Source organism: Amyelois transitella, chromosome 11 (genome assembly GCF_032362555.1).
Source record: "Amyelois transitella isolate CPQ chromosome 11, ilAmyTran1.1, whole genome shotgun sequence".
NCBI classification, from domain to species: Eukaryota; Metazoa; Arthropoda; class Insecta; order Lepidoptera; family Pyralidae; genus Amyelois; species Amyelois transitella.
Window position 1 is genome coordinate 6,054,309 of NC_083514.1, and position 25,735 is coordinate 6,080,043.

The 25,735-nt window shown below is 41.6% G+C and overlaps 1 protein-coding gene across 1 annotated transcript; it reads right to left on the reverse strand.

Annotated features, from left to right (window-relative positions):
- Nucleotides 1–21: 21 nt before the first annotated feature.
- Nucleotides 22–25,731, reverse strand: LOC106134902 (intraflagellar transport protein 172 homolog). The gene is made up of 36 exons (XM_060946589.1): nucleotides 25,593–25,731; nucleotides 25,359–25,530; nucleotides 20,094–20,286; nucleotides 19,071–19,257; nucleotides 18,630–18,764; nucleotides 17,935–18,122; nucleotides 17,134–17,273; nucleotides 16,927–17,003; nucleotides 15,146–15,262; nucleotides 14,531–14,669; nucleotides 14,023–14,153; nucleotides 13,747–13,835; nucleotides 13,428–13,558; nucleotides 12,289–12,416; nucleotides 11,653–11,758; nucleotides 11,186–11,407; nucleotides 10,606–10,790; nucleotides 10,113–10,229; nucleotides 9,621–9,791; nucleotides 9,324–9,392; nucleotides 8,869–9,114; nucleotides 8,292–8,433; nucleotides 7,857–7,957; nucleotides 7,272–7,378; nucleotides 6,787–7,003; nucleotides 6,433–6,556; nucleotides 6,163–6,274; nucleotides 5,767–5,934; nucleotides 5,510–5,604; nucleotides 5,223–5,443; nucleotides 4,363–4,617; nucleotides 3,871–3,967; nucleotides 3,235–3,375; nucleotides 2,871–2,989; nucleotides 2,448–2,559; nucleotides 22–785 (listed from the first exon to the last, which is right to left on the reverse strand). Exons 1-36 carry the CDS (start codon nucleotides 25,641–25,643, stop codon nucleotides 661–663), a joined length of 5,130 nt encoding a protein of 1,709 aa, XP_060802572.1. The 5' UTR covers nucleotides 25,644–25,731; the 3' UTR covers nucleotides 22–660.
- Nucleotides 25,732–25,735: the final 4 nt, after the last annotated feature.

A 25,735-nucleotide genomic window follows, 5' to 3' on the forward strand; every position in this document is an offset into this window, starting at 1 on the left:
CGCAAAATATTTTGCCACAGTGATATCAAATTACCTCTTATGTGTGCGAGTGGTGTATAATTACTCAAACGAAAAATCCTAAAAGTAAACTATTTAAACGCCACTTAAACCCATCTATACCACTACAATGTTTTGATCATATAATTCGGAATGATGTAAGCACCTATAGATTTGACGAGTACTTGAAGAAACAGAAATAAAAAATATAGGAAAAATTGCTTGACGAATAAAAACAACTTTCAGAATTTACCAAACATAACCTAAATCCACGTGAGTCTGACAGTCTCGTAATGACTAAGTCACGTGATGACTGACAGAGATACCTGATGTCAGAGTTACATAATGACTTCATCAAGTAATGATTACGTTACATGAAAACTGTGGCAAGTAAATTTTCACGAAGACACGTACCAAATGTCATGTGATGTCTGACTGAGACACGTGATGTCTGACAGGGACAAGTGATGTCTGACAGAGACACGTGATGTCTGACAGAGACACGTGATGACTGACAGAGACATGTCATGTCCGTGTCACGTGATGATAGAAACTCATTTTGACTAAGATGATATCTGACGAAGACACGTGATGACGTCATGAACAATCAACAGTATATTATGACATTTCTTTTATCTTTATTCCGAATTTTAATGGTTTTATTTATATTTGTGAGTAGTCGCCGGGGCCGCACCAGTGCGCGATGTGTTGCAGCAACGCAGCTGCAGCGGACATGTTGCGCGCTGCACTGGTAGCACGCGACCACCATTCACGATTAGCGCAACGACCTGCAAGAACACTTCAAATGTCATTTACTGAATTTTCAATTCAATCACTAACACAATAAGCCTGTAAAATCAACTGTAGATAAAAAAACTTGCCCTCAGCTACGTAGACGTCCTTTTATATTTATTCCACGATACTACGATGAGACAGAAACCGCCAAAAGAAATTTGAAGAAAAATACAAACCTTCATTAATCTGTGTAGATTATGTCGCACGCATTAGGGGTTGACAGATTTTTAGGGACGTAAAACAATAATTATTCAATAGTTATTTATTTATTTATTTAAACTTTATTGCACAATAAAACAAAAATGTACAAAAGGCGGACTTAATGCCGTTTGGCATTCTCTACCAGTCAACCAGCTGACCAAACAGAAAAAAACTTTTGGTTGGTGGTGCGATAAAGTGCACATGCATACTGACAAAATACATACATTACAAAAAAAAAAATGCGTAAATACATACAAGATATACATACATAATATACACTATAAATACATATACATACATAAAATATATAATTAGGATATATAATTAGGATGACCCATCATTAATCTGCCGAAGAAAGAACCCCTTCACAGCATGTTTGAACGCAGAGCGACTAGGAGCTCTCCTAATCATTTCAGGAAGAGCATTCCAGAGCCTTATAGCCTGAACCTGGAAAGATTTCTCCAAAAAAGTAGACCGGAACAGAGGAGTACGCAGAGTCAGGTTGTCTGAAGAGCGAAGAGAACGGGAATGGGTGGAACTCAGAAGCGGGAATTTAGATTTTAAGTAAAGAGGAGAGTGAGCATCATTGAGTAGAGAGTACAACAAACAAAGAATTCTGGCTTTACGACGTTCAGGAATAGGAAGCCATGATAACTGCGAACGAAAAGAAGAAATATGATCGTATTTACGGATATTAAAAATAAAGCGAATACAGTTGTTGGCTAATCTGTCGAGTTTAATGAGAAGGACTTGAGTAAGATCGCAGTAACACACGTCGGCATAATCAATAGTAGGAATGACTAAGGATTGGACGAGGGAGATTTTGGTTCTCAGAGGAAGGAAGTTCTTTAGTCTATAAAGAGAACGAAGCATACCAGTTACTCTACGGCAGACCTCAGTGACGTGAGGAACCCAGCTAAAAGTTGAATCGATCTGCAGTCCAAGGTCTTTTACGCTGGGGCAGTAAGGGATCGTAGCATCATTAAATTTAACGGGTTTGATAGCCTCGAAATTAATATTACAAATTTGCTGGGAGCTTCCTATAATTATAGCCTGGCATTTACTTAGTATTTAGTTATTAGCTGTATTTGTATATATTTTTTGTGAACTAAATGATTTCATGATAAAGATGATTTATCGTATGTAGAACTAACCATTAACGATAATGGGGCGTCTCTCAGATAGCGGGTAGCTGAGCACACATCACACTTCGTATGAAGTCACCCTACTGAACATGGATAAGGTCTTTTTGATATTATTGGTATTAGAATAAAACGTGATATTTGTATGTATAACAGTCCTTAAGCGAATGTGACGTGTTGCTCAGCTGGCATGTAGCCGTTGAGCTTGCAGCACGCCTTCAAAACGATCCAAATGAACTTAGCATTCGAGTATTTGAGATTATGGCCCTAAGCGTAAGGGATAAAGAAATTCTATTCTAATGTTTAACTGACCGTTGGCGAAGGTGACACGTCGCTCAGCTAGCGGGTAGCCGGTGAGCACGCAGCACGCCTCGCCACTTGGCACTGTCGCCGCAAACAGCCCGCGACCGTCAACGGGCAGGCTCTGCAACACGGATAATTCTCCTAGCGTCCGTCTTGTCACGCAGTTACATCCCAGACTTTCTGGAGAGGAGTCAGGGTTGCACGAATGACCACAATCCACGATTAGGTAAGTCAGATTTATACACGAAGCTATTCCAATCTCACCACTGCAACTCCTCTCCTCTCTACCTTTCCGAAGATGATTTAAACGAGACTAACGCAAGAAAATAACAAGGTAACTTAGTTTTGCACTAGCAAACTCAAAGCATTTTGCATTGACGTGCTATCTTATACTAATTGATTAAATGAAGTGTGTCCCTATTATTTACATACCTGTTCAACGGCCTGCTCCATGGAGACGGCGAGCACCCACTCGCGTGCTTCCTCCAGCACAGAGTCTCGCACGCACCCACGCTCCAACAAGAGTGGACTGCGTGCCCAGTCAGTACACTCTGTGCAAAATAATATCTCTTTAGCGAGTAGATATTCAAGAAACTCAAACATAGCATTTATTACGTGCAAGAAAATACCCGAAACAAGCACATGCAATAAAAAAGATATTTTGAATAGTGACTCTCTTCCAAGTGGTCAATGAATTTTTGTATAGAATAATTACATAGACATACAAAAAGAATGAATTTTGGAAATTCCTACGAAAGCTGAATACGAAATTAAGACCGAAGAATTATTTATGTACCCAAGTCGGTATAATCCAGTAAGTGAGCGGAGTCGTCGTCGGCGGCCTCCACTAGGTCCAGACAACGGTTCAGCAACACGAACGCCTCACGCGACCCAACATTGCCCTCCGCTCGTACTGCCATTCCGCATACGTAATACGCTAGCAAAGTTTAAAATTAAATTCGTGTTATTTATCTCATGCTCATATAGGTACTTATTATTTTGAGTGCCTAACAAATGCTCTTACGGTTAGCGAAAAGACCCGTTTCGTGAACTTAATTCACTTGAGCTTATTCACCTAGATAATTCAAACAGTCTTAGGTATATCTCTGCAACCTCTGCATTAAAAATTCAAAGGTTGCTGAGATAAGGCCGGAATCATTTCGCTTAAATCTGACTTACCCAATTTAGGAATATACACCGACAAAAAAGAGCATAACGGCGTTTGTTAGCGAGAACAATTTTGAGCAATGGGTCATTTAATTACCTATTTATTTTTACAAGGTAAATAAGTTTGTTATAAAAACTACATCAAAATAAAAATCTGTATAATTTAGTACGGCCTTCAATTAAATAGTTATAATTTTTTTAACTACAATTATTAAACAACTACAAAAAAAGTTAACTAAAATTTAAAAAAGAAGTTTGCACTTACCGACATCTGCGACTATGATATCGGTATAGCGAGGTAAAGCCCGTGCGGCTTTTGGTGCTATAGGCGGGACATGCAGAGCCATCAGAAGGGTTATAGCCTGAAAACAATCATTTCACGCATCTCTACCACAATTGTAAGTAATACACAGGTCTATAATGACGTAATCATATATAAGCAAATATTCATATTAATTACCCATAGATATTACGTCTTTGGCCGCTACGAGGCTGACAAAGCCAATAGAGTCAGAAGTAAAAATTACATTTAGAATAGCGTATTAATTAAATAGTCAGTCAGAAATCGTGGCAGACTGCTAGCCTATCACTTAAAAGAAAGTTCTTAATTTAAAAAGCATTTTCTCTGTCTTTAACAATCTGCATTGGAAAAAAAGCACCTTGAACATTGATTTTTCTTCGCTACCAAACCAACATAAAAGCTCAACCTATATTTATAAATAAAAATAAATTACTTAAACGCTTCATAACTACGAACCTGCATAGCCCTCTCATCAGCTCCTGCTGCTAACATCACAGCGGCTGCATCCTTCAGCGCTGTCATCGCTTTGGGGGCACATGAAACTCGCAGTAACAACTCGCTGCAAACCGCTTTAGCCAGCGCTGCGTCGCTGCCGGACACCACAGAATCCATCCCTGGCTCCCCCTTTATCAGATACTGACGCAAAGTATCCAAGACTTGAGTCAGTGCCTCTGGGACGTCTTCACTATCAATATCAATGCCTTCAAGCCGCTGTAAAAATTTACATTCTTACAATAAGATGGTATCTTTACAAAGAAAATAATGCTACGGCGTCGACGTCTTTGCTGTAGAACTGTACGCCGTAGCATATCGAAGAACAATGGCGGAAAAAAAACATAGTTTAAGCTGCATTCAAGCCGAGGACCTGCTTTGCTAGGTACGTTAAAGCGCTCTATAGCGTAACTCATAACCGTTAAGAAACGGTTAAGGTCTAGACGTCTACGCCGTAGCATATATGTATGTGCTCAAAAAACCATATAAAACCACGCCTTAATCGACGATCTGCTACGGCACGTTCACTAGCTGATCATATAATTTTACCACTCACCGGATGGGCCTTGAACATAAACGGTGCATATCACAACGCGCAGTGCGGCGCTCTATTTGTCGCAAGGGCCAAGCAACGCTATAAGTGCTGGACATATGCCAATCAGTCTTCCGCATTTGGTTGACAGTTTATGTAAAGGGCGTAGCTATTGCAATACATGAACAAAGAAACCATATAATGCCGCGCCTAAAATCAAGAATCAGCCACGCTACCTTCACTAGCTGGGATCATACTCATGGTAATAAAATCCTATAATTTTACCACTTACCGGATGGGCCTTGAATAAATGCGTGGCATACCGCAACGCATAGTGCGGGGCTCTCTTTCCCGCATGAGCCAAACAACGCTGCCAGTGTCCGGCGCGAGCCAGCCGTTCCACAGCCGCGTCCGATTCAGAACCTTCAGAATCTGGTTGGTAGCTTGATATAGCTGAGTCTTCTAGCTGGCGCGGTGGGGGTTCTTCTTCGTATTCGGGTTGAGATGATGATCCTATACGATAATTAGATAAAAGTCAGTCTCGTGTGAAGCAACCTTTTAATCGTCGTAAAAATATACTTTTTGTACCTGGGACTTCATCGTCACCACTGTACCCTTCAGTGAGAGCAGCTTTGAGTTGTTCCCCGATGTCATGTTGTCCGATAGCGGCAAACCTGTCAACGTTAGTTAATTATTAACACAAGCGTTTGCGTTTCGTTTGCATTTTTAGTTTGCTCACAACTAGACCATGGATAAAGCTTCGAAGACCTAATATTTTGATGATTGATTTAGATGGGAGATGAGTTATTTTTTACTGTTGGTGATTGATGCCATACCTGTCGGCCAGCATGCCGGCGGCGGCGCGGCGCTGCGGCGCGGGCAGGTGGTCGCGCGCCAGCCGCGCCGCCCGCAGCGCCGCGCGCTCGGCCAGCTTGGCGGCGCCGCCGCGCGCGCCCGCCGCGCTCGCCGCTATCAGCAGCTCCACCGCTTCCCACCACTCGCCTCTGGTGACCAACAATATCAAAGTCAAAAATCACAACATCACTGCAAGCCTTAAACGGACTCGTAGTGCAAAGTTAATTCATTTTGTGTGTTGACGAGTTTCTTCAAAGTCGCGTAGATGTTCATGCGCCAAGATAACGCCAACGCCACGACATTTCTGCTCGAGCACATGCGTTCTATTTACTGCTAAAGAAACACGTATGGACAAACGCTAATCCGCTAATAGCGACCTGTCAGCATGGTCGGCGGCTTGTTGCAGCAGCGGCGGCACGGCGGGCGGCACGGGCTCCCCACTGTCCGGCAAGTATTCGCGAGACACCCGCCCCGCCTCCTCCCACAGCTCTGAAAATAACATAAAATATTAACAAAATGATCTGCCAGGGAGCATCATCACGATAACAGTAACCCCTTCTTCTTCATCACCGAAGGTCGTGTCCGCTTTGACGGATTCGCTAACTAATAATAGTTATAAATTGTTATCATTATGTGTGGTTCCTCACCAAGTTCTTTGTAATGCTGGACGACCTCCTTGGGTCTATTAGCACGTATCATAAGCGCCTCGAACTGAGGCAGGTCGCCCCGCTCAGCGGCAGCTCGGGCTCCTTCCACAAGTACTTCTTCAACCTGGTAAAACTTTTAAATTTAGTACTTAGTATTCTTTGAGATCAGTTTGCTTGAACAGTAAATGCTAAAGAAAATTAAAATTAAATCTAAGTTCAGAGATTACCACCCGGACCAACTACTTGATGTTCCTTTTTCAATCATATCATTTCAATTTTTGACATACGTTTAGATCAAGTAATCTAACCCAAAGTAATTACGTTTCACGTCCGATTTTACATAAGAACACTTACCATATGAGTAGCATGTTGCTCGGCAATAACTAGCGCTCTCTCCTGCTGACCCTTCAACAGCCACATCCGAACGGCATCTTCTGGAGCCGAAGCTCTAAGAAAAGCCACTTCGGCTTCTTCTGGCTGTTCTTCTGCCAGCGCGGCCGCTTCGTGCCGCCATATCTCACGCTTGGTTATTCCGCCGCCAAGCTCACTTAGCTCCATCGCTATGTCCCATCTAAAACAAGATGCCTTTATAGTTATCACATAATATGAGAACCTAAATCGACAATTATACCATTAGTTAAAAACCATTATTAAACTGTTTCACGACCGTTTTCGTGTATCCTGTCAAGTCTCGCAAAATCATCTCATTAACAATGGTCGGGATCATTTTAATCGCCAGAGAAACTTCTTTTTAACAAAGTAGTGTCTTTACGGCCGGCCAGGACTGATAAAGAAACTCAAAACAACCAATGTTTAATCCATAAAAATTTAAACGTTACCTCTGTGCCTGTAGCGCCCACCTCGCGCCCAAAGCGGCCAACCCGCGAGCGGCCAGCAAACGAGCCGCCGCCGAGCCTCCCAGAGAAGCGGCCCACTGCAGGGCTACCTGATACAACATTTTATGCTGATTAATAGACAAATTACTCGAGATAGTTTCGATAAGCGTGATTGCATTATTAAGGAAAAAAGAAAAACAAACTATTTAAATAATACCAACTATGAAAGATTAGAAGCATTTTTTTCTGTATCGAGAGAAATGGTTCGGATTCGACCTCTACCCAAGGGAAGATCTTCCGCCAGGCTAAGTTATGCTTGAGGAACGCGGCTCCATAAGTTGATATGACGGTATTGTTGGCGTGTGACGTATGAGAAATACGACTTCCAGGAACGCATCGACACGTCTGCTACTATTTCATGGACGCGCGTGCGTACCATATCAAATGATTTAAATCAATTACATTGAACCACCCAAGTGTTGAGTTTCTTAACAACCTCACGGCCTCTTACAACAATTGCCAGAAAACCTTCTAACAGCCAATCGTGTGTCTTAACAGGCAATGTAACCATAAATAACGAAGTGTTACCTGTTGCTGTACTGCGCTGGGCGCATGAGCTCGCGCTACTCTCTCCGCGCCCTCCCACTGTCCAGCTGATCGGTACATTTGGATGGCGCTCTTCCAGTCACCTGGCACAAGTTCAATAAGTCATGAAATATAAGACTATGTTGGGATTGTCGGGATAAATGGTACTTATTATTATATTAATGGTAGGTATTATTAATATCTTATGTAGAAATCTTGACCTCGTTGGTTGTTGGTTTTTTAACTCGATTTTTTCCCTGTACATGTGATCGTGAATCAATCATTGCTTTCTACGAGTACTTCTTAAAGTACAAAATAGTTACTATAATGAAATCCTAAATGATGATGTAAGGAAAACTTAAAATAATAAAACGGATGAAAAATAACGAAGGTGATATATTAATTAAAATAACTGGAATACAATATAACTTTATTTACCGGCTTGTATGTAATAGTTTTCAGCGGCACGTAAATCGCCCGAAGCATGAAGGGCCTGCGCGACGTGACGACGAGTAGCTTCCAGTAACGAGCTGCGATGAGCGGCCACCAGCCGAAGCATAGCTTCGTATTGTGCTGCTTCCTATAAAACAAATATAAAATGTATCAGATTAGATATAAGGAATGAAACAAGAATAATCTTCTTCTTTTCTCTTTCTTTGTTATATTACCTATATGAAGATGATATTTCAACTTTTTTTTTTACTTTTCGCTTTTACACAAACATACTAGATGCCAATCAATTGGTTAAATTATGTTTTTTTTTATCTGATTTATCAGCAATCAATCATAATTGAAACAAAAAGTAAGTTCACAAATAAAACAAAAAAACTTTAAAAAACACAGAATCTTTGTATATCCATACAGACAGTGGGATACACTTAGGTGAACCCACGGCTATCACCATGCAAACTAGATAATGGTTGATTTCATGCTCTAAAAATAAATACTCGACACAAAATGCAACAAATGCAACAAGAGACCAAGAAAGCCGTTAAAACATATTACCAATACTAACTTTATACATAGAAATCGCCTCATCAGGTTCCCCAAGGCCGATATAGATCTGTTCAGCCTTCCTGAACTGGCCGTCGCTTCGTAGTTGTTCCGCAAGTGGCAGATAGATGTCTCTAGTCTCCTGCTCGGTAAGAGCAGCGGCCGCCAATCGTAGCCCGTCAGCGGAGCGGCCGGCCTCGTTATATGCGCGCACGCAACGTTCCGCAAGCCCACATGAACTAAGAACCTTTTCTGCAGTCTCCCATTCCTATAGATACGCACACATCTTATAGAATATCATAGAAGTAACCGTACTATAGATTTCTATATCCTGAATGATCTATCTTTATTCAGAAACTTGTATTTTTATTCAATTTTACTTTTATCATATGTTCAATTAAATATTTTAACGATAATTGTATCATATATACATTAATATTTAAATACTTTGAGACAAACCATTATACATTAACTTACTTGTGTTGCAATGAAGTGATCTCCTAACTGTTCACATTGCTCTTTAATAGATTCTTTGTCTTCTATGACCTGTAATGACCACAATACAATTTTATAACGTAATCAAGATTTCTGCAAGATGAAAATGATCCTAAAGAGGCTAATTCTGCATCTACGCGAAGGACAAAATACCTATACAGTCAATCAAACCCACCAATGCGGTGCCCGCATGCCGCGAACTCACTAGCCATGAGTCCCAGACGCCTTCCAGACAAGTCACTATGTATACACTTGTAATACTCTATAAAACGTCCATGCCTGCACAATCTGCAGCGCCTTCTTGTAGTGATGCGCCTTGAGAGCCGCCGTGAGCGCCGCGCGCGTGTCGCCCGCCTCTATGAGGTGCGGCACCGCGGCGCCCGCCTGCCGCGCGCTCACCAGCCACGCGCCCCACGCGCCCTCCAGGCGGGTCACTTCGGATGGCCAGGCCTATCAACGTCATGATACTTTGTTATCGGCTTAAATAACTTGCAATTAAACAGCTTAGATGTATCTGGGCCAGGCGGAGGCGGCGTAGCCAGTTATTTGGTCTGGCTATACAGCCTCCGGCGAGTCCAGGCAGATTATGTTATGAAGGTATGTAGAGACACTCTTAGGATGTCGTCGAAATACAATACTTAAGCGATTCAATATTCTTGAAACCGAGGAATTCAACTGCCGACCATACTACTACTACGACTACGAGAACAAACAGATTTATATAGTTGTCAACACGACTCACATTTTTCAGTTAGTAAAAAACTTAGGTACCTCTCTCGCCAATTGCACCGCTCGTGCAAAGTTATTTCCTTTCGCATAGTACTCTATAGCTGTGCGCGTATCTCCTCTTTTCTCCGATATCTCACCAGCCATTTCCCACCATTCCTCCTGCAATCATTGTTACATCTACATAATAAACATATACCTAATATTCAACCAGATCCTTAAAAGATTTTTGTTAATCAAAACTTGATTTGGAAATAGTGTTATGAATTTTGTGTTTTGAGTGTTATGAAACAGATTTTGAAAAATAGACGGTAAAAGTAATTCAGAACTAGACAAATTAATTCGGTTCTATATATGTCACACCATCATCAAGTAGGATTGAAAACAATGGTCCGCGGTTTCTACCTCCATTACATACATTAAGTCATTAAATGACAGATAACAAAAGATTTCATTCAGCTCCCCCGCAGTTATAACCACAAATCGCCTAAGAATACTAGGGCCGCACCGGCTTCACCCGGCGACCTTCGTATACAACCTGTATCAGCTGAGCATGAACAGCGTCCAGCAAGTCGTCCTCCCTGAGCAAGGCGGGCTGCTGCAGCAGCAGAGCGGCGGCCCGCCGTGCGCGGCCCCCCCGCAGCCACAGCCGCACGGCGCCCCGCACGTCGCCCCGCACGTCGCCCGAGGATGCTAGGGCCGCGCCGGCTTCACCCAAACGACCTTCGCAATAAATTGATCAATCACTAAAGATATAAAAAAAGTATTACCGAGTACTGACTGACAAACAACGTACATGAAATTATTGAGCGTAGGACTGAACAATATAATTATGTCAAAACTTGCCCGGGTTTGAGAATTAAACATGATTTTCCATTTTCAATGACACAAAACAAGAAGAAAGTACCAACGTGAAAAAACCAACGAACATTTATCGGAACCCAGTGTGCAACAGCTGGGTACATCTAGGAACACGCAGACGAAAGTGAGCCCATAAATAAGTCTGCAATATTTCCTGTATTGTTTTGGTTATCACACGAGTTCTTACAATAACTAAATCGTATACTACGTCGAGATGGTACAAAGAAATACTTATTTTTACAAAAATATCTAGTTACCAGTGGAAGTGAGGTAATCCATGTGTTGCTGCTTCAGACTAGCCACTGAGGGCCTGTCCACTCTCTCGGCGAGGGCGATGGCCTCCGCCCAGCGGTTGAACTGGCGATACATTGCGATGGCCAGGTCCGGCCGAGACGCCCTCTTCACGTACCACTCTTCGGCCGAAGGCAGATCTCCGGAGAAAATTGATAGACGGGCGCGAACTAGCGGACTTTTTAGACCTAAAATGTATATCTCAAATAGTTTTGTGCCGAAAATACTTATTTGTTATTTAAAAATTTACTGAGCATTCTATAAAACCTTGTCTAATAATCGACCTTTAGAAAAATAATATCCTCATCATCATCATATTTCAATAGTTGAAAGCAATAGTAACTTTCGCTAGCGGCATTTTTCCCCTATATCCAATCATGATTTGACTAGTCAATCATACAAAATAGTCTTTGATTTAACAAAAAAATAGTACCTGCTACAACATCTCCGTGACCTTCATCGGTTGCTATTTCTACAGTCTTGTCGAGATAAAATGTTCTCGCTTCGTCCCCAACTTCTCTGTAGCATTTAGCGGCAAGCTGTATCCAATATTAAAGCGAATTAAAACTAAGCAGAACGTTGCGTAGGAGTTCTTTGAAAAAGCTACGACTGCCTATTACTCGTAGCGTCTCGTAGATCTACTACAATACTGAACTCAAAGCAATTTGAAACACTCCAAATATTGTAAATGCAAAGTAAATCTACAACTAGAACTAGCTACCACTTTAACACGTGCAGTTGCATACATTTTTTATTGCATTATTATTTTCTAGCATAAAAAAAAACATTTATTTCGTGCAGGATTAGCGGTACAATAATGATGATAAATAAGCGGAGTTGTTTTCTTACGAATATCAGATTTTATTGGTCCAATTTTTCATTGAATTATACATTGTCATGATCACTTATAACGAACATTTGAATAAACACGGAGCGTCCCATATAGTCATGCTATATGACAATTAGATGAGAACATAGTGGTGTTATTATATTATGGAAAACAAAAGGATTGTAGTCCCTGCAATCGATTTTAATTTACAATCTAGTTACTTTGCTATTATCACAATACCTGTATATCGTCGTTGGCGAGCGCTCTTTCGGCCAACTGCCTCCATAACGGTGCCACATCCGCATGTGAACCGACGCCATCAAGATATGTCGCGCAGCCAACTAAATCTCCACTACGAAGCGCATTGTCTACACAAAAAGCAAAAACATAGTAGTTAAAGATCCTAAATTTGGTTCTTCCAAATTACATATCGGGCTAATATTTTCATTTTAGCAGATACCTACTGCCACAGTTAAATATTGAGAGCGCACGTTAAGTCTTATTATTTCCTACCTCATCTCAAGTATTTATTGTTTATTAATCCTTTATCATACAAAATACAAGCTGTATGATAAAATTTAAAATTGATATAAAGCTTTATTTTAAAAGTCAACCATCAATCGAACACCACTTTCCGCGCGCTCAATTCCTGTGTCACTCCGCCGCTGCACTCCGCCATTTCTCGGTGTCTAACTCCCACACATTATGTATCAGTGAGAACAACAAATGCGGTATATACTGAACGCCAGGCGATGCTCGTCGAGCGGCAGCTGCCCGCCGTCGAACACCACTCTCCGCGCGCTCACTTCCAGCGCCACTCCGCCGCTGAACTCCGCCATTTCTTGGTGTCTAACTCCCACACATTATGTATCAGTGAGAACAACAAATGCGGTATATACTGAACGCCAGGCGATGCTCGTCGAGCGGCAGCTGCCCGCCGTCGAACACCACTCTCCGCGCGCTCACTTCCAGCGCCACTCCGCCGCTGAACTCCGCCATTTCTTGGTGTCTAACTCCCACACATTATGTATCAGTGAGAACAACAAATGCGGTATATACTGAACGCCAGGCGATGCTCGTCGAGCGGCAGCTGCCCGCCGTCGAACACCACTCTCCGCGCGCTCACTTCCAGCGCCACTCCGCCGCTGAACTCCGCCATTTCTTGGTGTCTAACTCCCACACATTATGTATCAGTGAGAACAACAAATGCGGTATATACTGAACGCCAGGCGATGCTCGTCGAGCGGCAGCTGCCCGCCGTCGAACACCACTCTCCGCGCGCTCACTTCCAGCGCCACTCCGCCGCTGAACTCCGCCATTTCTTGGTGTCTAACTCCCACACATTATGTATCAGTGAGAACAACAAATGCGGTATATACTGAACGCCAGGCGATGCTCGTCGAGCGGCAGCTGCCCGCCGTCGAACACCACTCTCCGCGCGCTCACTTCCAGCGCCACTCCGCCGCTGCACTCCGCCATTTCAACGCTACCCGGCTCCCACGCACTGTACCTAAATATTATTATATTAATAACATAATGTTACATGAAACGTAGCAGCGCAAAATCGGTAAAGGTATAATCAAAACTAATTTCATGTAGATAGAACACTCATAAAATATCTTAAAAATAAATAAACATCAAAATAATAGTAGTGCTACGTTATAACGCAAACAATGTCGGTATATAAATGCCATTTACCATATGAGAAGATGAGTCGGTGTCTGTGCTACGACCGCATCACTATTCTCAATCCATTGCACGAATCCCACTCCACTTGCAATTATTTCCTATAATGGACACATATATTTTGCTAAGTTGATAAATATCATATCTAATCGCTAATTCAAAAGTTAAAAGAACTTTCAAGCCAGTCTTAATAATAAAACTAGATACTTAATTAAGTCTGATATAGTTTTTAGGGTACATAGTTATATTTTAACTCAAAAGGTAGATCCTAGAATCATAGATCCTTACCTTATCACCGCTTTGCAGTTTCAAAAGAGCGAGTCTTCTCCTTGTGTCCCGCAGCAACAAAAGTTCACTGCTTTCGTTGAGCTCTAACCAGTCGATTCTCGCTTCATGCCACCACTGGCCCAGCTGGATGCCTATCATCACATTTCAGGTGAAATTAACTGTAGCCTTTCGCGTAAATATTCGCTTTTCGACACATTTTGTCATTGTTATTCGATAAAATCAGGATTAATCATATAGATATCTCTTAAACTAATATTTATAAATTGCCTTGTAATACTTTAAATATTTCGAATTTTTAGGATTTCTTTTCAATATCAATACGTATTGTTTCTTTACCAATTTCAAAAAAAAGTGATAATAAATTAAGAATATACCTAACTAGTGTTCAAGAAAGGAATTGACCGTGGCGTACCAATGCGCGGATATGGCAACGACTTACCAAGAGGGTAAAATATATTACGATCTTTTGAAAAGATGAAGATTAGAATATCCTTCTCGGTTCACCTACCTGTGACGAGATCGACAACAGCAACGGTCTGCCTGTCCAGCAGGTAGGCAAGATGCTTACGGTCGTTGCGGTCAATAGAAGACACGCCTTCGTTGATGCGCACGCTCAGCACGTGAGGATTTACACGCTCTGTGCGCACCTGGCGGTCAATCATACAATAATGTAACAAAATAAAAAATAAATAAATTGGTTTTACTATTTGAATTCAGTTAAAATACGGTGCCACCGTATGGTTTCCGGCATTTTAGAATAGAGCCACGCCATGTCATTTCCATGGCTGGCGTAAAGGGCGACTAAAGGATAGGCTTATAAACTTGAGATTCCTCTTGTAGGCGGTGTTACAGCAACATGTCCCTATTTGAATCTCAATTCCAAATTTGAATATCAAAGCCAAACAGATGAACGTGGCCTTTCATTCTATACAAGGTTGTTGGCTCTGTGTACCCCGCAAGAGTACTACATGTATGAATATATGTAAAATGCTAATTTTATTTCAATGGTAACATTAATTAACAGTTGCATAAATCGCCAGAATACGAAAATCTATATATGAGATAGCAGAAAGTTTGAATTTAAATAAAAGGTTTTTTATATTTGACCGTCCTGTAAACTCACCGTATGCAGAACCTTATCGAGCCCGTACTCAAGCACGCTGAGCTCCCCCGCGCGGTACAGCAAGCACGCTCCGCCCACCGCCGCGTACACGCGCTCCCCACCACCGGACCACGGAATCTACGTCATTACTTTGGTGACTAGGTATTATTATACATAGAAAACCATCAAGAGAAAGAATGTCAGCACTGAAATAGATATAATCATAAAAAATACACATTGATGGGTTCATATGCACTTATATACAGGGTGACATTTAAAACAACTGCATCCTTTTAAACATAGACTATACCCATGCTTCTGAGCCGTTTGAGCCTATTTTTATTTAAATTAAACGTCATCATTTTCACATTTAAAAAACCTTCAAAAACTATGTCACACGCTTTATTAAAGACCAATACTACAAAAAGAAATTACAACTAAACATGTAAATAAATGTTTGAAAAATAAATTATTTTTCTAATATCAAGATCAAGTAAAGTACAGAGTTGTCGAGATTCGTCGCGACGCGTCGCTTTTCTGCCGGCCGGGGTGATATGACGTATTTAGGATCGTGGATTTTGATACTTTTAATTTTTTTGTACTTTCTGAAATATGAACCGATATTTTTCTTTTAACGTTTTTAAATATCCTTTTGATGAGTACACTTAATAGCTGGAGAGCTAGTGAACCCTCCGAGTAACGGTGTTACTGTAAGGCTAGAAATTTGTAGAGTGATGATTCATAGCACACCAAGGCCAAAAATCATGACCTGGCAGGCATCTGCCCTGCACGTCATCAACACTTTTATTTCTTAAAATGTAAAATACATAGGAAAAAAACTTCCTGCTGTAAGCTTCAAAATTTAATAGCATCTATTTTATTTATTGATAATTATAAAAAAAAATTGCCAGGCGATTAGAGTAAGCAAAAGTACCTGCCAGGTGCATCGAGAACTGCACAGTTTAGGAAGAAAAATAAACTATCTTCTGTAAAGTTGAAATTTAAGTATATGTTTTAGTATATCATTTAGAAGAAATGTGTACAATGACAGGCGGTTCTGAAGTTTTTTTTTTTCCTATGTATTTTACATTTTAAGAAATAAAAGTGTTGATGACGTGCAGGGCAGATGCCTGCCCGGTCATGATTTTTGGCCTTGGTGTGCTATGAATCATCACTCTACAAATTTCTAGCCTTACAGGAACACCGTTACTCGGAGGGTTCACTAGCTCTTAGGCTATAACAGTTAAATTTATGCAGTTGAATTAAAAGTCACCCTGTATAGCTCGTACTCAACCACGCACTCCACGCCGTCAGACCACGCAATATATGTCATTACCTCGGTCACAATTGTAAAAAGACACCTATTTGAAGAATTAATGTTGGCACTAAGATATGACCAAAGGAGACGAAGCTATATGTAAAGTACACGTAGAGGAATTAGGAGTACCATGAAACTATTCCAGAAAAAATCTCAACCACATCGTCGATCATAACCCTTATTCAATATGGGTTCGGCTTCCCTGGCGGCGGAGGACAGACGGGAGTCGATTCGTGTAAAAATAAAATTAATCCAGTCTTGTTAATTAAGTACCGTGAATAAGGAAATAAATCATTCATTTAAAATTATGATCACAACGGCGTACTCCAGAGAGATGAGGACGCAGCCGGGTCTAACGCCATAAAAATCATGAAGACAAAAGGATTGTGATCATATTCTTAATTTTTTGAATAAGTATATTGCAGAATTTTTATACATATTTTTCAAAGCCTCATAACGATAACGTTTCCCGAGCAATACAAACCTCGCTTGTCAATCCACGCGCAATGTCACACAGTATCAACGTACTACTGGTCCGACAAACTGCATACCAGTCGTTGCCTAAGAAAACACAATGTTAAATCAATGTGGGTACTCTGACATCGCACAATTATTATAGAATTAGCTACTCTCGCTAGCACTCGTTCAAGTAAGGATAAGTTAAGAAAATACTACGCTCGCTTTTTGTTACCTATAAATCGCACGTTGAATATATCGGGCGCCATCTTGGTGGTAACAGTTAAAGGCGGGGAGTCCCGTGCCAACCGCGACAGTACCAGTTGTTTGGGGCTCACGTGCTGAACTTCCACGGTGTCGCGCCATACCCACCTCCTACGATAAAAAGACGATAGAAAAAGTTTAATAGACTTAAAAGCATAGATGGATTACTCCATGTCTTTCCCATGAATGTCGTAAACGACTAAGGGATAGGCTTATAAACTTAGAATTCTTCTTTTAGACGATGGGCTAGCAATCTGTCACTATTTGAATCTCAATTCTATCATTAAGCCTAACAGCTGAATGTGGCCTGTCAGTGTTTCAAGACTACGGGTTCTGCCTACCCCGCTAGAGACATGATTATATGAATGAATGAATATAAGCATAGGTTCATCGAATACGTTCGGAATGCCGAGGATGACAATGACAGTAATTTCCATCTACTCAGAATATTTTACATTGGTTGTATGGTATGCCTAACATCACAAAATTGCGGCAAATCTTTGCTAACGTGACACCTCTGTACGACACCCATGGCTAGTTAGGTTCCCACTTCACTCCAATCAGGCTTCGAATTATATTAATGTAATAAGGAAAAGCCCTAAATATCCCTTCAAAAGCCTAAAACTGAAGACGCTGCAAACCGAACAAAGTGAAAAAAGTGTGAAAGTAGACGACAGAATGAAACATAGTGGCGGAGGGTGCAACTTGATACACGTAAAAATGAGAGGGAAAGACAACAAAATGTGAATACAAATGTAAATGAAGTACAAACCTTAATACAGCTTCAAGTTGTATCACAGCTCCTGTCTGAGATGCGATCGCGAGTTTAGTGCCATCGCCGCTCCACGCGACCGCACGAGCCGCGTACAAGTTGGGAATTTGAACTAAAGATAACTCCACGCTTCCGGACTCCTTTAATTCTCCAACAAGACATCCGTCGAAAACACCAAACGCTACTGTCTAGAAAATATTTACACTCAATAAGATAGTAAGTACCTATATGTATAATACTTAGATATTGCAATGCCGAACAATAGATAAGCATGGGTACATATAATGTATCGTTTGCCTTTTATATAGCTTGCAGAATCATAACAATAGGAATATCGATACCACGGGATAGAACGGTAAAAAACTGCAGAATCTACTTGCGACTTCACTGTTAGCCTTTAGTGCCTGCGTAGTTTAAATACATCGCTTCCGTGCCCAAACTATACAACAGAGTTATTCTTCTTCCACTTAGTGTAAATCTTCGTTACATCCTTACCTGTCTGGAGGAGCCCGAGGAGCGCCTTTTGACTATCATTCCGGATTTGGCAAGTCAGATATTTACACGAAGCGACTCCCATTTCCGCAACCTATACAGGGAAACCAAACTCATGTTCGATCATGATTCTACAGTTTTCGCTCACCGTAAGCATATGAATTAGCAATAGCGACTACTAATTCTACTTATGATGTTCCCACCTGACCAGAAGGACTGGGCGCCGCAGCAATGAGATCGCGCCGGTCCTGAGGCAAGGGCGACTCCACGCTTCGAAGCAATGCTCCACGCTGGGCCTCGTACACTGACACCCGACCGTCGCAGGCGCCTACTATTAACTAAATTAACAATAAATTTATTAATAACCTAGTCATCTAAGAATATAATACTTAAATATAGGGGGTTGTGGCAAAAGTGAATTCGAGATCCATGAGCGGAGTAGGTGCAGACGAACATTTGTATGTTTTACAGTAGTTTTTTTATTGCGTCGTGTTTTTGCGTATTTGGTACTTACGTTTCTAATTTTACTTAACTTCTTTTTAATTGTTATAAAGATTACCAATAACATAAGAAGAAATGCAACCGGGACACCGCCGATGAAAAATCTCGCTACCTTTACAATTTTATACTATTAAAGTACGTACGTAAGGAGGAAGTAGGATGAGCGCGGTGGGCGGCAAGGTGTACTTCAATAAAAGTCGTCCATTCAGATATAACGTGCCGTCGATGTGTCCCGACGCCAAGGTGCCTTCACTGCCCCGAGCCAAAGACACGCAGCAAGCGGCGGCTGTCCACAAACTGGTGCTTTTGTTACTCTTGCAATCCAAAGATCTTGTAAAGCGAAAATTTGTCCGTTAAGTCGCGACTTGTTCATGAATTCCTGCGACTATCAAAAGAGGCAAAAAATACCCGAACCTAAAGACTGGGTAAATGGTAGTCGTAAAAATATATTTTTTTAAACACGTAATCATTATACAATTTTTTTCACAGTTGCAAAAGGGAACCTCACCCTCCTTAACATAAAAAATGCAGCATAATGTAAGTTTTATTAGCATAAATAGTCGATATGTAAAAATTACAAATACATTATGAACAAAGGTTGAGATTGAGCATCTATGCTACTCGTACACATAAGTACATAGGTATATAAATATAATCACACGTCTTTTTCCCTTACGTGAAGTTTAGAGAGTCGGTGGTGGAATCGGTCGAATAAGGTGCCTGGATAAAACGCGGTTTCCCGTATAGGCACCGGTTCGAATCCCACCACGGCTATGTGCCAATGACTATTTTCGAAGTCATGTGCAATAGTTTGGTGACTTACGGTGAGGGAACACAATCGTGAGGAAACCTGAACATTCAGGCAACGGGATGTGGAACCATATAATCCAAAGATAAAGTTATTCCTCTGCAAATGTTACGGAGGCCAGACGGAAGTCGCTTCGTGTAAAAACCTAACTCACCAAATCTAGGATCCATGGTCAAGAGCTTAGAGCCCGGGCTCCTCTCCAGAGTCGCTTACGGGGTTAACAGAGATAACAGTCTTGAAAGGACCAAAAGACACGGTCATCTTTATGGCTTAATGATGGAATTGGTTTCAGCACGTAAAAATCGAAATTGAAAAGTTGAGATAGTGTAAATTATGATAACGTGTCATAGTGTCATACCTAATTTTTCCATCAGTAGTCCCAGTATAAAAGCCATTATCTCCAGGTAAAAGATGGGTTGGCGAGCCAGTCAATGGAAACTTGTTACAGATCACTTTTTTGCCGCTCCAGTCAGCTCCCACGCGGTACACGAACACCATGTTGTCACTTTGAGCTATGCCGAGTAATTCCGAGTTTTCACTGAAACAAATACCTGGAATAACGAATAAATTATTATGCTTCTGGGTTTGGCACGGTTTCATACTCTGTAAACACTATCCAGAAGGGCTAAACAACGTAATTACAGAACTAAACTCCATTATGGATCATGGCTAGGCATTCAAAAATTTTAAAAAAAATTGTTTTGAATTCGCAATAATATTTTAGTCATTAAAAACAGCCCATATCAAAAATCTTCCAACATGTAAGATGTTATCCCTGGGAAATTGCGACTTCCAAAAATGTTGAGGCTTTGGTTGGAGGTTGTGTTTAGGATCCAATTCATAGAAATGTCCAATCGCTATTAACTATTATTTATGGCGTACCCCATTCAAAGTTTCCACATCCCAACTTATATTGTAAATGAGAAAGTAAGTTTTTTGTTTATACCTACCTCTTCACAGTTAAACCACTGAACCGATCTCCATGAAGTTTTGCATATATTAAAGAGAATGGAGAAGGATGATGTGATTCTTTACAGACTACACTCGAGCCGCGGCTCCGCTCGAGTGAAAAGTAACATATCCTTCTCCAAAGCAAGATGTTAAACACTTGTGGAGTTCACATACAAGTACCACAGAGATTACTACGCGTCGCGACGCCGCGCTCTGTGCTGCGTGCCCCCCACCACCGCGCGAGTTACACTGTGACGCGTATTAGGTGTGAAATTAATTAATATTGTATAAAATCATTCTCATTACACATCTTTCTACTGGTATTTCATTTTGAGTAGTCCAAGCTCACAACAATTGGTGACCCCGATTCAAAAAAAAAAGAAAAATATTCAAGAAAATGGAAAGAAAGGAAGAATATACTGACGCGTCCGCCTCTCCGGAAGCAGTTGCAAGGGAAGTCTCCACCATTTCTCTTCAGTCAAGAATACCATCATTTTGGCGAGCACAACCGAAACTGTGGTTTGCACAATTTGAGGCCGTGGTATCATCATACAAGACCAGTGAAGATCAGAAATATAATCTCGTTATCGCCGTATTAGAAAGAACAGACATCGAGCAAGTGAGCGATATCATCTGCAATCCCCCATCTGCTGGAAAATATCAGGCTCTGAAGAAGAGATTGTTGTCGGTGTACGAGGAATCAGAGTCCAAACAATTTCAAAAGCTGTTAGGAGGATTAGAACTGGGAGAACAGAAGCCTTCACAACTTCTTCGTGTTATGCGAGATTTATCCGGAACAAAAGTCGCTGATGATGCCCTGAAAGTTCTGTGGATGGGACATTTACCGTCACAAGTACGAGCCGTGCTGTCTGTCAGCACAGAATCCTCGCTCGACACCATGGCCACGATGGCAGACAAAATGATGGAGCACACAGAACAAACCGTAGCAGAAATTCGACAGGATGCAACCCCTGGAAGCAGCAGCGGAGCACAAAACAATTTGCAATTTCAAGTATTAAGCAAACAAATAGAAAAGCTTACACTCGAGATTGCCGCTCTCAAGGAAGATCGATCCAGATTTCGTGGTCGTCAGCCCTTTAGAAACCCCCGTCGAAACAAATCGTCAACAAGATCGAAGTCGAGAAATGGAAGAAAACCAGGTGACCCAGAATGGGAGTGCTCCTACCACTATCGTTTCGGTGATAGGGCCAGAAAATGCCAGTCACCCTGCGCTCGACGACGGTCGGAAAACTAGAAGCAACATCGACGGTGGCGGGCGTTGGTGTTATTAAAGGGAGTAACCGCCTCTGCATCAGGGAGCTGAACACAAAGGAGCGTTTTCTCGTTGACACCGGCGCAGACATATCTGTATTAGCAGCAAGAAACAGAAAACAAACTCCGAGCAACACCTACAAACTGTACGCAGCGAACAATACGCCGATACGAACCTACGGAGAGAAAACTATAGATCTCAACATAGGACTTCGTCGCACATACAGATGGACTTTCATCGTTGCCGACGTACAGACATCTATACTGGGGGCAGATTTTTTACGAAATCACAAGTTACTCGTCGATCTACATCAAAAGAAACTCATAGACAGCGTCACCGATTTGAAGATAGAAGTCATAGAAACAACAAGTGATCAGCCGTCAGTATACATCATAGACAAAAATCACATATATCAAGATATCTTAAAAAAATATCCCGATGTACTACGCCCGATGTCATTGAGAGAACCAACAAAACATAGCGTTACACATCACATCGAAACCACCGGCCCCCCACTCTTCGCCCGGCCTCGACCCCTACCACCCGACAAGTACAAAGCAGCCAAGATGGAGTTCGAGAAAATGATGGAGATGGGTATTTGCCAACCGTCCAAAAGTCCATGGGCAAGTCCATTGCACGTCGTCACTAAGAAAAATGGCTCACTTCGTGTTTGTGGAGACTACAGAAGACTTAACGCCGTGACTGTACCCGACCGTTATCCCATACCAAGAATTCAAGACTTCACATACAGATTGCACAATAAGAAAATATTTACGAAATTGGACTTGAAAATGGCATACTATTGGATCCCAATCAAAGATGAAGATAAAGCAAAGACAGCCATAATTACACCGTTTGGACTCTTCGAATTTAATTGCATGACGTTTGGTCTACGAAACTCAAGCCAAACATTCCAAAGATTCATGCACGAGGTACTGCGAGGCTTGGATGACATCGTATATTCATTCATCGACGATTTATTAATATTTTCAAATACTCCGGATGACCACAAAAAGCACATAGAACAAGTCCTGGAACGCCTAAGTAAATATGGAGTATCGTTAAATATCGAGAAATGTGAATTCGGAAGAAACAAAATTGAATTCCTCGGTTATCAAGTCTCAGTGGAGGGGATAACACCGACCGATGAACGCACGCGCGCCATCTCTAACTATCCGAAGCCAAACACTGTGCAAGATCTCAGAAGATTTCTCGGCATGGTCAACTTCTATCGTGACTGCCTACCTCATCAAGCTGAACATCAATATGAACTGAACAAGTACTTGCATAACGCCAAGAAAAACGATAAGACGCCGATAATATGGACAATTGAAGCAGAAACAGCTTTCGATACATGCCGACAAAGCATTCTCGAAGCCACCACATTATCGCATCCAATGCCCGGTGCACCGTTATCATTGATGACCGACGCATCTGACTGCAGTTTGGGCGCAGTGCTACAACAGAAAGAAAAAGATGCATGGAAACCACTCGCATTTTTCTCAAAGGCTATGAGCGAAACGCAACGGCGATACAGCGTGTACGATCGCGAATTACTAGCTATGTACACCGCTGTCAAACACCTACGTCGACTTATAGAGGGGAGTGAAATAACTATTTACACCGATCACAAGCCGCTAGTAAACGCCTTAACAAGACCGCCGAGCAGCAGTGACACACCGAGAAGAGAGAGACAACTCCATTATATTAGCCAGTTTTGTACAAAAATCAAATTCATACATGGAGAGAGAAACCAAGCTGCAGATGCCATGTCACGTATAGAAGAAATAGAATTGCTCACATGGATAGATTACGAAAAATTATCACAAGAACAGAGAAAAGATGTCACCCTGCAAGATTTGAGAAAACATCCAAAGTTAACCTTTGCCGACAAAATTTTTGCAGGCGTCACTCAACCTATCACATGCGAAACATCGACGGGAAAAAATCGACTTTATCTACCGAAAGCTTTTCGTTACGCTGCTTTCAAAGCGCAACACGAATTAAGCCATCCAGGAATACGCACATCGAGAAGAATAATGACTTCAAAATATTTTTGGCCGTCGATAAACAAGGACGTCGGAACATGGGCCAAATCCTGCATTGGGTGTCAGCGTGCGAAAATTCATAGACACGTAGTCAGTCCCTGGGGCGAGTTTTCACCGGCAAGAAGATTTGAACATATACATACAGACATCATTGGACCTCTGCCGATCTCGCAAGGTTACCGCTATCTCGTGACGATAATCGATCGCAATACAAACTGGATGGAAGCTATACCGGTCAAAGAGATCACCGCCAATATTGTTGCTCAAGCTGTCTACGAAGGATGGATATCGAGATTTGGATGTCCCATAAGAATCACCACGGACCAAGGCCGACAGTTCGAGTCATCTTTATTCAATGCACTAATGAAGAAATGTGGTATAAGGCGCATAAGAACTACAGCTTATCATCCTCAAGCTAATGGAAAAGTGGAAAGATTCCATCGCACATTGAAGGCGGCATTGATGGCCAGAGACGCAATTTCAAAGTGGAAAGAAGATTTACCCACAGTTTTGCTTGGCTTACGCACTGCACTTCGTGATGACAACACTAGTCCTGCACTGATGACTTATGGTTCTACGCTACGAGTCCCGTTCGATTTCTTTGTACCTACGAAGTCAAAGAATGAAGACGCCGAATTCATCCGTCAGTTTACAGAGACAATGTCAACATTCACACCTGTACAGAGAAAAATCGCATCGAGCAAGAATCTCTTTGTATATAAGGAATTGTCAAATTGCAGTCATGTATTCGTTCGCAATGACACCGTAAGAAGCCCGTTAACAGCGCCATATGACGGCCCATACAAAGTGATTGAGCGACACAGCAAACATTTTAAGATTGAATTGCCTCTACGAGCATCCAACATATCCATAGATCGACTCAAACCGGCGCACATAATCAATCTAGACGACAACATAGCAGCGAACGCGCAACAGAGCCATCCCCACTCTTCGGAACCCGCACCCGCGGCAAACACAGGTCCGCGCGCGCCGTCGGTTCACACACCGAGTGCGCCAAAACCACGCATTGTCATGAACAAGCCAAGAACACAGGAGACATTAACTAATTCGAAGACATCAAGATATGGAAGAAAAATCAAACCTAGTGTACGCTTCGCTTGAAGGGGGATAATGTGGAGTTCACATACAAGTACCACAGAGATTACTACGCGTCGCGACGCCGCGCTCTGTGCTGCGTGCCCCCCACCACCGCGCGAGTTACACTGTGACGCGTATTAGGTGTGAAATTAATTAATATTGTATAAAATCATTCTCATTACACATCTTTCTACTGGTATTTCATTTTGAGTAGTCCAAGCTCACAACACACTAATTGTAATACCAGACATACTTGTTATTATATAAGATTTTTTTCCAGCGGCTGTATCGGCTGGTTTAGTGCTGAATTTGTCACGACGAACTCCATCTCGATCATACAACATCACTACTCGTTCGCAAGTTGCGACTGCAAGTTTCACATTGTTCGGAGACCAGCTAATATCAGCTACCGGACTTTCACAACCCTGTAAATTAATTTATATAAATAATCGATATTTTCAGGTCAAAATCGACATCCACACATTACAATGCTACTTTCCTGGGCTTCTATAAACGTTTTAGAATATTTCAACCTCATCTTCAACTTTTACTTTTATAGTATCTTTTGAGATTAAACAACGGATCAAAAGTTTCCTACATCTTGTACAGGAGCTTGTACAAACAGATTGG

Excerpts from the sequence above, each read along its gene's own strand:
- LOC106134902 (XM_060946589.1), bottom strand. The coding sequence starts at position 25,643 with ATGAGGTTGAAATATTCTAAAACGTTTATAGAAGCCCAGGAAAGTAGC. Across the intron at positions 2,560-2,870 it reads TGGAGCAGGCCGTTGAACAG|AGCCTGCCCGTTGACGGTCG; the intron begins GTATGTAAATAA and ends TCCGTGTTGCAG. Across the intron at positions 786-2,447 it reads ACGTGTCACCTTCGCCAACG|GTCGTTGCGCTAATCGTGAA; the intron begins GTCAGTTAAACA and ends GTGTTCTTGCAG.